General features: G+C 49.8%; 1 protein-coding gene across 1 annotated transcript; it reads left to right on the top strand.

Annotated features, from left to right (window-relative positions):
* The first annotated feature begins 2,191 nt into the window (after window positions 1-2,191).
* On the top strand, window positions 2,192-5,271 carry LOC120711502. Its single transcript, XM_039997063.1, has one exon. It carries the CDS (start codon window positions 2,389-2,391, stop codon window positions 4,906-4,908), a length of 2,520 nt encoding a protein of 839 aa, XP_039852997.1. The 5' UTR covers window positions 2,192-2,388; the 3' UTR covers window positions 4,909-5,271.
* The last annotated feature ends 6,720 nt before the right edge of the window (window positions 5,272-11,991 follow it).

Here is an 11,991-nt window from a genome sequence, read left to right on the forward strand (position 1 = left end):
CCAATCTGCCACTAATCCTATGGCGCGGCTGTCCACTTCTCCAATAATTACGCAATTCGCTGCATGCTGCTTTGTGCTTGTGCTTGAACTAGGGTAATCATCAGATGCGTACCAAATCACCATCTCACTGGTGCAGTAATAATTGTTTTAGAAAAGACGAGCTGCGCAATACCGAATCAACACATGCAGGTGCTCGTTCGATAGATGTTTGGTACGTGGTCTAGAAACTGAACTCAAACGCACCTTTTTCGTTCTAGATAGTATGTGCTTTGGCAGCCGTCAATGTGCCACTCTGCAAAGAAAACGTTAGGAATCAGCATGCCCATGCGTGAACGGACTGTGAGACCAAACGGATCCCACGCCGCCAAATACGCGGCAAACATCGACGCCCTGGCTTGGCTTGGCTTGGCTTGTCTTGTACTGCAATGCAGAGTGGTCGTGTCGTTCGTGTTGGGATTCTTGCATTGGTGGCTGCGGCTTCAAGCTACGGCGACCGCCCCCGTTGCCGTTCCCAAAATTTTGACCTCCCCTTTCTCTATGCCCGCATAACGTATGAGCTGAATATACTAGTAGTAGTAGCATCTACTCCCTATAATTCCTTGTTTAGTGTTTATGGTTGTTCATTAATGAGCAACTAAGAGTAATATTGATTGATGGTCATGGGCTTGCTTCCAAAAATGCAAAATGCAGCATCACGCACGTACAGTACGTGCGCGCGGAGTGGTACACTGTTATCTGTTTTGCACTAGTATTCTACAGTGTAAAACGGTAAACATCTTGGATCGCTTCAGACACACGGCACACCTGCATGCAGCCTGCCGAGGATGACCGTGACGGGGGCGATGCATCTTGTACAAACTCTACAAGCGCTAGCAAAGCAGCAGGTTGCAGTCAAAGGCAGCGTCGGGTGAGGGCTCCCGTGGCTGGCTCTGGTCTGGTGGGCTCTCTGGCTGAAGCTGCAGCGTCGTCGACCGGCCGGTCTGTGGACATGGGAATGGACGAGCACCAGCACGATGGATCGATGATGCCTTGACAGCCTGCATGCTGATGCTGCCATCCCTTTCCCCTGTCCATCTGGCCTGTTGTTTGACCACCAGCTCAGACTGCACGGTAACATGGGTTGATCGATCGGCTGGGGCCAACCAACTCTCAAGCCAGCCATCTTGTTTCCTGGTCAAACCGAATCCCATAAACTTGTTCGGGGGGATGCAACGGTCCCCAGCCGTCTCTAGCCCATGCCCACAAGGAATCATGCATTGCGGCGAGCATAGTGAGAAGGATTTTTATCCCACGGACCAGAAATTCATCCCACATGAGATTCGAACTCCAACTGCCGGCCGCGGGGGTGCCGCCGGCATCAGCCGACTGGTCGTAGGAACCTTAGGCTAGAAACGTAAGAAAAACAAGTGTTCTTCTACAATTTCCAAAAAAGTGCACACGCCACTATATACATGAAAAGCAACACACAAATATACACAATGTGCTTCGGATTATGGAATTCAGAATGAGGTCGGAGTTTATGTTTGTACTCCAAAATGAGGAGGGACGTAAAGAGTTTCTATGGGGATATTCTGAAATCACCCTTAAACCTCATATTTGGTAGGAATGTAATTCTACAGAATTCCTCACCAAAGAGTACATACACGATAAGTATATACCTAGAGTATCTCCAAAAAATTAATCTCCCTCTTCCTAATAAAAAAATATTATTTTGATAATTGGCGGTACTTCAGCATATTACCAATCCAATTTCTATTATTTAATTTTTTAATAACCAACATACACCCCATCTCATTTAAATGAAGGGGATTCATCTCTCTAAACTATCTTTGATGATTGGATTTTAGTAGCTTGCTGTAGCAACTATAATAAAAAATATAAAAGTAGTTACTAGGAATAAAAGGAAAGTGTGTTTCGAATATGAGGTAGTAATCTGTTGAAGATGCTCTTAAAAACTCCAAGATGAGCACGCAATTAACTAGAAAGGAACAAAACAGGGGCTTTTCTGCAATTCCTTCTTTCCCGAGGAAATGTCCGGAAAAAACGATTTTGTTTTCTTGCTTTTACCCCAAAAGTGAGATGATAAACCGGAGTGATAGTGTGGACCCCACCACAACCCCATGCCGGAACAATTCACCACCCCTGCTGCGGCCCTGCCACTGTCAGTACTCACTACTAGCAACGCTAGCCCAGCACCTCCACTCCCTGCTCTCCTCGCTATCCATACCAGCCACAGTCTCAAGCTCAATCACCGCACTAGAGGGGGAGGCTGCCAGCGCCACCACCAACAAACCCTAATTTTTTCCCTCCCCACCGCATCTAGCAGACCGGCGCAGCCCAGCAGCGGCATTGCACAAGCCCCCCCCCCCCCCCCCCCCCCCCCCCCTCATGCGCCGCAAGAAGCACCTGGACCGGGGCGGCGGCGGCGGCACGGAGCTCTTCATCTGCTTCACCTCCCGCCCCTCCGCAGCCTCCACCGCATCCGTCGCCGCCGCCGGCGCGCCGTCCTCCCTCCGCCCCTCCAGCTCCTCCAAGCTCCTCAGCCCCGGCCGTGGCAGCGCCGGCGCCGGAGCAGAGGCCGTGCCAGCCCCGCCACTGCACCCATCGCTCAGCCGCCGCCTGCGCAACAGCGGGAGCCTGAAGGGCGGCCAGTCGCCCATGTTCCCGTCGGGGTCCACAGGCGGAGGCCGCCGCGGCCGGGGTGGGTTCGAGCCCGCCGAGCCGTCCTCTCCCAAGGTCACCTGCATCGGCCAGGTCCGCGTCAAGGGAGGCAAGCGCAAGCCCAAGCACGCCTCCGCCGCGGCGCTGCGCTCCCGCTCCAGGCGCGGCGGGGTCGGCGGCGGCGGAAGCGCGGAGGCCAGCTTCCGCCGCGCCGGCGACGACCGGGACGGCCCCCAGGGTAAGAACCAGGGCTGGGTGTACCAGATCCCGGTCAACATCTGCGAGGCGCTCAAGACATTCGGCTCCTGCGGCGGCCGCTCGCTCTGCTCGCCGTCACGGCCGGGTGGCGTCGGCGAGCGGGGCGCGCTCTCCGGCGACGCACACGGTGGCAAGAAGCGGCGGCAGCGCGCGCCGGCTGGGGGCAGCTGGCTGTGCGGCGCTGCCGTGGCGAGGTGCCTCTTGGCTATCCAGGAGGAGGACGACGACGAGGTCGGCAAGGGAGCCGCCGTTGTGCCGGCTGAGGAGATGAGGGCGTCGGACGTGGGGCTCGTCATGGAAGGGTGGGATGTCGAGGAGGAGGAGAAGGCCGTGATGGTGGGGGAGGTGGAGGTGGAGAAGAAAGATGAGATCTTGGTGGTGGGGAAGGAGGAACAAGGGAGGGTCAGCGTCTGCATCCCCCCGAGGAACGCGCTGCTGCTAATGCGCTGCCGTTCAGACCCGGTCCGTATGGCTGCTCTTGCTACCCGCTTCTGGGGGTCTCCAGCAGCAGCCACCGTGGAGCAGGTGGGTGATGATTTGGCTGGTGGCGTCGACAACGATGAGGAAGGAGGAGGGGAAGATGAGGCTGAGGCTGAACCAGAGGAGTGCAAAGATGAAGCTCGTCATTCAGCTGTCTCTGTCAAAGATGTGAATTGCGACGACTCTGGTGGTGGTGACATTGGTGGTGGTGAAGCAGGGGAGATAGATCAAGCACAGGCAGAAACTGAAGAGAGCTCTAAACGTGGAGATCTTGTTGAAGAAGAGAAGGATGTATCCTGCAGAGTAGAGGTAGAGGAAACACAAATTGTTCGGAAAGATGCTGCTTTGGAGGTTTCGTCGGGAGAAGACACTGCAGTGGAAAACCAAGGGCTGAGCATGGTGGAGCTGGTGGTGGGTAAGGGGGAGGAAGACGCACCAGCACTAGAAAAAGTTGCAGACGAGGTGAAGGGGAGGAGGTCAATCAGCAGCTATTCTCCCTCGGCAGGCCTGAAGGAGGACCGCAACAGATTGAGACGGTTGAGTAGCAGGAGGCGTGTCAGTACTAGCAGCAGGGCCTCATCGGCTAGCGATAGGGTTGGCAGGCGGCACAGCTTTTCAGCTGAGACGGAGGCACGGCGGTCTAGCTTCTCGAGCTTGAAGGATTCAAGGAGGGCTAGTTTCTCCATTGACAGAGATGGCCGGAGGTGGAGCTTCTCAATTGAACAGGAGCATCTTGTTGCGGAGCCGAAGGTGCTGATGGCGTCGAGGAAGGGTAACAAAACTTCATCTGAGCAAGAGTCGGAGAAAGATTGTGCTGTTGCTGTTGCTCCAAACAGTGCTGAGGAAGGCCAAGAATCCTACGATGATGGAAAGGAAGAAGAAACTACCAAGAATGGAGAGGAAGGAGAGACGCAAGGCGTGGAAATGAACCAGGAAGTTCAGAAAGTAGAAACCAGAGCTGAAGATGGTGAGGCAGGACCTGTGGTACAGAGGCGGAAGAAGAGCGGTGAATTGCCAGATTGCCTCCTCCTGATGATGTATGAACCAAAGCTCTCCATGGAGGTCTCCAAGGAGACATGGGTCTGCAGCACTGATTTCGTTCATTGGAAGTCTTGCCAGGGCAAGAATAACCGTAATGGTCACCCACAAAAGGCTTCTGCTAGTGGAAATGATGCAGCTATTGCTACAGGGGAGCCTGGAGATAAGGAGAATGCTGAAGGCAGCACTGTTGTGAACGTTTCACAAGAGTGCAAAGATCCATCAAAGGTGAACTTGGCTGCAGCGCCTAAGCCACCTCCAGTTGCTCAGAAGACACCACTAAAACCAGGTACAACTGAACAGAAGATGAAGCTAGAGCTGCCGCTCGTCACCAATGCGGCAGCCTATGCCCCATTTGTTCTGAAACGATGCAAATCAGAGCCGATGCGGTCATCGGCACGTCTGGCTCCCGATGCCTGCTTCTGGAAGGACCGCCATCGGCCCCTCAATGCCACAGGAGTTGGATTCTGATTCCGGCCAGACCGAGCCACTGGTATGCAATGCCTAGTTAGCTAGTGAGTTCACTGAGATTGGGAGCCTGTTGTGTAATAGTAGAGAGAGGGAGAGGTTCTTTGATTGTGCTTTGTGCTGTTATGTGATGCGTGGACACCACCAAATAATAGCATGTTGTTGAGTTACATGAGATAGGTTAGGGAGGAGTATAATGTAAATCTCGTGGGTTTGTTTCATTCGGTGTGCTAATTCAATTTTCCTTTGATGAGATTATCTAATGTACTATATAGTTTCCCCCCATGGGTATCTTCATGTTTTTGGTTCATATAGAGTTGTTTGTAAGTTGTAACCTTTAAAAATTTGAAGCTGCATCTTTGTTTATCTATTGCAGACATGCTTGTAATTTCAGATTGATATGGCAACATGGGAAATGTTATCCAAGACGTCTTGCAGGTACGGTGGCAGGATTATTACAGGTTAATGCACTCACTGAATAGAATGTTTATGGAATTATGGTGCATTGACCACAAACAACTGACATGTGCCTCGTGCATTTTAGAACAGATGAATGCATATGAACACCTGTTAGTTGTTATGCTACAAGTTTTAGTTACTACATTTTGGAGTCAAATTGAATGAATTTCCAGCAGTTTTGGTACCATTTGACTTCAGGTAGATATCTCTTGCTGGTTTTCTGGATTTATGTTCGTAGTTTGACTATTCTTGCAAGTTATTCAATTTAGTAATATCCGATTGACGTAATGCTATAGTATGTCGACTGTGTTGATTTATGATAGAGTTAAGGGCATGAGGTTGAGGCTGGTGTGCATACGTGTATCAGACATGCAAAACCCTGCATGCATCTGATTCTCCTGTCACATGCTTATGTTTGTTGTTTGACTTGCCATATCCGCTCCTCATCAAGCACATCAGCCAACTGTTAGGACCCAAGTGTGATAGGCCACATTGTATGATTGGCCACGGACCGTTTCATTCTACAGCCCATGCCAGACTGGCATGAGCCAGTTAGCCGATCGGCTTGTGATCGGACTGGATATATACCGGGAAACCAGGCCGGTCGAAGGCATCGAGAAACTGAATAGAGGAAACATCCCTCCAAATCCCCGTCTCCTTCCTCTGTTCCTCTCTGTTCTTCGCCCAACCCCAACATTTCTAGCCAATAATTTGGTATCCAGCTACCATTTCTAATCTACCTCTCCAGCTACCCAGGCTCGTTACATTTGGTATCCAGAGCCACTAATTTCCCCACCAGCCACAATTTCACCAATTTTTTTCTTCCTGGGTGCTCATATGTCGTCGGCCATGGAAGACCTCGCGAAGAAGTTCGATGGCTTCGACGCCGCGATGACGAGGGTGCTGGACAAGCTCACCGATCTGGAGGCCTGGCGGGACACTGCGGACGCGGCCATGACCAAGCTGCTGGAGCGGGGCGACGCCTGCGCCGCCGCCACACTCCCTCCGCCTCGATGCCGCTCCTGCGCTGCCGCCACACCCTCCGCCTCGACCGTCCACCGCGCCGCCCCATCCCCCGCCGCGGTGGACCAACCCGTTCGATTTGAACATGGCTCCTCAGCAGGACGTGCGCCCACCTACACGGACCTTGGAGCGGCCCAGCGGGCACCGCGTCGCCAATCACCACCGGGATGCTGGCGGTGGACTCCTTGGAGCCCATTCGCCGCACCCGGTCACGGGTATGTCCACGAATCCCCTTCCCGAGCACTCTGAGTTCGCGTTTGCCCCGCCCAGTACCACACCTAGATCCAGTCACCTTCCCAAAATCGATTTCCCGAAATTTGATGGCGAAAACCCTAGGTTGTGGAAGGATCGCTGCGAGATGTTTTTTGAGGTGTATGGGGTTAGTGACCGCCTGAAAACCCGTTTTGCTGCGCTTAATTTCACTGATGCAGCAGCGTCCTGGCTTCATTCCATCGAATGCCTGGGTCGCATCACAGAGTGGGAGGAGCTGTGCACGTTGGTGTGCGAGAGGTTTGACCGCAACCAATACCAAATCCACATGAGAAACCTTTATTCCCTGAAACAAACGGGTTTGGTTGATGAGTATTACAACCGGTTCGTTGAGCTAGCTCACCAAATCCTGCTCAATAACCCTGCTTATGATCATGTGTTTTTTGTAACCCGCTTCCTGGATGGGCTTCGTGATGAAATACGTTCTGCCATTACTTTACACCGCCCCAAAGATGTGGAAACTGCTGCGGCTCTCGCTCTTTTGCTGGAATCTGAGCTCGAGAATGGCAGGAAGAAATCCTTGCCGAAGACTGAAGTTGGTTTTTCATCCAAGACTTCTCTGAAGACTGGGTTTTCTTATGACAAGGCTAAAGGGAAAGCGGAATTCAAGTCTGTTGATGAGCACAAAGGCAAGGAGAAGCTGGATGTTCTGAAGGCTTACAGAAGAGAGAAGGGCTTATGTTTCAACTGCGGAGAAAAATGGAACAGGCAGCACCAGTGCCCTCAGCAGGTTCCCCTTCACATTATTGAGGAGCTCTTGGAAGTCCTGGATTATTCTGATGAAGACACCTCTGATAGTGAGGATCTGACCACTCCTGAGACTTCGTCCTTGATGGTTGTGTCTGACCCAGCGACCACAACCCCCACAAAGAGGAGAACTATGCAGTTGAGAGGTATGATTGGCAAGCAAGAAGTGTTGGCACTAGTTGATTCAGGCAGTATATCATCTTTCATCAGTTCTGACCTGGTCAAAAAGCAGCAGTTGGCAGTAACAGCTATTCCCTCTGAAAGGTTCACTGTAGCTGATGGAAATTCCATTCAGTGTACTGGCATGGTGAAGGACCTGCAGTGGTGGACACAAGGACATTCATTCACCCAGGACATAAGAGTGCTAGATCTGGGCAGCTTTGATATCATTTTGGGGGAGGATTGGTTGGAAACCCACAGCCCAATGTGTATTCATTGGCGCACAAAGAAAATGCATTTCACTCATTTGGGCAAGAGAATCATGCTGCGAGGTCTGCACCTAGATGCTGTAATTTGTCGACCCATCCAATGCAGAAAACTGAAGGGATTGCTAAAGAGAAACAACCTAACTCATATGGTTGAGCTGCATAAAGTCCAACAAACACTTACCAATCTGAACCAGATCTCAGAAGGCAACGAGCTCACTAATGACCAGCAGTTGCCACCTACAGTGCAGGAAGTGCTTGATAAGTTCCCTCAGGTTTTCAAAGATACCACACAGCTAACCCCTCACCGCACTTGTGACCACACCATTCAGCTGGTGCCTGGAGCCCAGCCAGTGAATGCTAGAGCATATCGGCTACCCCCAGACCAAAAGGACGAAGTGGAAAAACAGTTGCGAGAGATGCTGCAGAAGGGCTTAATTCGCTTGAGTTCCAGCCCATTTGCTTCCCCGGTCTTGTTGGTACGCAAGAAGGATGGTACTTGGCGATTTGCATAGATTATCGCAAGTTGAATGCTGTGACAGTAAAGAACAAGCACCCGATGCCGGTGGTAGAAGAATTAATGGATGAATTAGCAGGATCTTGCTGGTTTTCTAAACTGGACCTACGCTCGGGGTACCACCAAATCAGAGTAGCTCCTCAAGATGTCCACAAAACAGCCTTCAGAACACACCAGGGACTGTATGAATTCCTAGTTATGCCCTTCGGCCTTACTAATGCACCAGCTACATTCCAAGGGCTGATGAATGAAGCATTTGCTCCTCTACTAAGGAAGGGTGTACTAGTGTTCATGGACGACATCTTAATCTATACTGCCACACTGGAACAGCATGTAGAGTTGTTGACGGTTGTGCTACAGACTTTAGTTGATCATAATTTGTTTGCCAAACCATCTAAGTGCTCATTTGCCCAAGAGTCCATTGCTTATTTGGGACACATAATATCCGGCAAAGGGGTGAGCACTGATCCTCAGAAAACTCAGGCTGTTCAGGATTGGCCAGTACCTACTAATGTCAAAGAGATCAGAGGGTTCTTGGGGCTAACTGGTTACTATAGAAGGTTCATCAAGCATTATAGCTTAATCAGCAAGCCTTTGACTCTTCTTCTCAAGAAAGGAGCACAGTTTGTATGGAGCTCAGTCACTCAGGAAGCATTTGACACACTGAGTATCGCGCCGTTGCTAATGCAGTCGCTGAGGCGACTTGGCTGCGCCAGCTTCTTCTTGAGCTGCACACACCGCTTCGTCGAGCTACATTGGTCTATTATGACAACATCAGCGCCGTCTATATGTCCAGTAATCCAGTTCAGCATCAACGCACCAAACATATTGAGATCGATCTCCACTTCGTCAGGGAGCGAGTCGCATTGGGACATGTCAAGGTTCTTCATGTTCCTACTTCGTCTCAGTATGCTGACATCTTCACCAAGGGGTTTCCTTCGACTGTGTTTGTGGAGTTTCGTTCCAGTCTGAACGTTCGAGGCATCAACGGACTGCGGGGGCGTGTTAGCGTGTGTAGTTAATGGGCCGGCCTATTGGCCATGGGTTGTAGCTGTGCCGGCCTCCTTGGCCGTGCGCCTCCCTCCTGGGATCTAGATGGTTTTGGATTAGGCAAGGAACTCCTGATTGGTATTACTTCTATAAACCAAACCCTAGGACTTCCTTGCCTATATATGTACACGAGCTTTGCCTCTCCATAATCAATCTATTATTCCCGAGCCATATTTGCTTTCACTCATGATCTTGCTGAGGTTGGAGTGTCATCGTCATCACAATGGATGCCCATGACAGCGGCTTTAATTTCATTTTTGCTCCTCATCATCCCCCGGCGATGCCTCATGAATCAACATATTCCTCCTTGATATGGGCGTTGGAGCTCTCATGGCATTCCCTTTGGGATTTTTTTTTCTCTTAAGACCCTACAACACTAAATATATCACATCATTCTATTTCTTATCTCTTCCTCTCTGTTTGGTACTCATAGCTCGTAGCATACCAAAGTTGTTATGTTTTGGATTTAAGTACGCTACAACACTAAATACATCGCATCATTCTATTTCTTATCTTTTCTTCTCTATTTGGTACTCATAGCTCGTAGCATACCAAAGTTGTTATGTTTTGTTTTAGATTTATGTATTTATTTAATGGTAATGGTGTGTTATATGTATGAGTACCAACAGAATCATGGTCTGTAATCAACTTGGACTTCATAGAAGGCCTGCCCAAGTCTCATAATAAATCAGTTATCCTGGTGGTCATTGACAAGTTCTCCAAGTATACACACTTCTTGCCACTATCACACCCATTTATAGCCCTCCAAGTTGCTCAGTTATACTTCAACAACGTTTATAAGTTACATGGTTTACCAACTGCTATCATATCTGATCATGATAAGATGTTCACTAGTACAGTTTGGCAAGAGCTTTTCAGGTTGTCTGACACAAAACTCCTTATGAGCTCCTCTTACCATCCTCAGACAGATGGACAAACGGAACGATTGAACCAGTGCTTGGAGACGTTCTTACGTTGCTTGGTCAATTCCTGCCCCAACAAATGGTTAGATTGGCTCTCTCTAGCCGAGTACTGGTACAATACTACATTTCACTCAGCCCTGGGCAGAACACCATTTGAGGTCCTATATGGTCAGTCTCCACGCCATTTGGGCATTACTGATATGTCAGCTTGTACTTCTTCTGATCTGGAACAATGGCTGCAAGAGCGGGAATTGTTGTCCAAATTGATTCAGCAGCAACTGTTGAGGGAACAACAACGCATGAAGCACCAAGCGGACAAGAATCACTATGAGCGGGAATTCTCAGTGGGAGAACTTGTCTATCTGAAACTCCAACCATACGTGCAGTCTTCAGCCGCTCCTCGCAATAATCAGAAGCTGGCCTATCGTTTCTTTGGACCATTCCAAATTCTTGCTCGGGTGGGCTCTGTAGCTTACAAGCTCGATCTTCCAAGTCATAGCAAGATCCATCCGGTTATCCATGTCTCCCAACTGAAGAAGCACATTCCGCCGCGGACTGAGGTCAGTAAAGATCTGACCAATGCCATCATAAATGATACAGAGGTTGCTCTTCCTATAGCAGTATTAGAACACAAGCTGGTGAAGCAAGCTGGTGCAGTTCACCCGAGGATCCGCGTCTAGTGGTCGGGCATGTCTTCAGCACTTGCGACATGGGAAGACGAAGCTGACCTTCGCCGGCGATTCTCTTCTGCTCCGGCCTGGGGTCATGCCGGATTCAAAGGGGGGAGGAGTGTTAGGACCCAAGTGTGATGAGCCACATTGTATGATTGGCCACGGGCCGTTTCATTCTACAGCCCATGCCAGACTGGCATGAGGCAGTTAGCCGATCGGCTTGTGATCGGGCTGGATATATACCGGGAAACCAGGCCGGTAGAAGGCATCGAGAAACTGAATAGAGGAAACATCCCTCCGAATCCCCGTCTCCTTCCTCTGTTCCTCTCTGTTCTTCGCCCAACCCCAACATTTCTAGCCGATCCCCCTCTAATCTACCTCTCCAGCTACCCAGGCTCGTTACACCAACCAACAAGGCATGCTCTAATATTTTTTTTTCTATGAGTACAGGCATATGCTGCATCAGCTATCGTAAACTTCAGTGAAAACTGCAGAGCTGATATTTTGACACCATACCCAGATGGAATAGTCGAGAAACTTCTATTGTTGCTTCAGGTGGATCTTGAAGCTAGTCTTTCACATTAACTGTACGTACTATAGAGTTTAGACATCATATATGAGCATAATGTCTATTCAATTATTGTAAACTTTTATGTCTTTGAGGTAGACTGGAAACCAAATGGCGCAAGAGGCTGCTCTAACTGCTTTAGCATCAGCAGCAGATTCTTCTCAGCTATATCCGAATTACTGTGCAAGGGCGTACGAAGATCCGTTCAGATTGTTTTCTTTTAGTGTTTTGTGGACATTGGCATGCAATAGACTTATCTGTAGTAGCAGATTTTCTCTATCTTGATTTAAAATGTTTGCGCTGCAACTGAGGTACCTACTCTTTTGTCCATCTCATCGGTGTTATTCTAGAGCATTTGATGGCAGCGAAGATCCATCCAGATTGTTCCCTTTCTTTTATTGGTAAGGAAGACTGACTTTCTAGATGGATTTAG

Source organism: Panicum virgatum, chromosome 1K (assembly GCF_016808335.1).
Source record: "Panicum virgatum strain AP13 chromosome 1K, P.virgatum_v5, whole genome shotgun sequence".
Lineage (NCBI taxonomy): Eukaryota > Viridiplantae > Streptophyta > Magnoliopsida > Poales > Poaceae > Panicum > Panicum virgatum.

Bases quoted from the DNA above. Each gene is read 5' to 3' on its own strand.
- LOC120711502 (XM_039997063.1), top strand. From the start codon at position 2,389: ATGCGCCGCAAGAAGCACCTGGACCGGGGCGGCGGCGGCGGCACGGAG.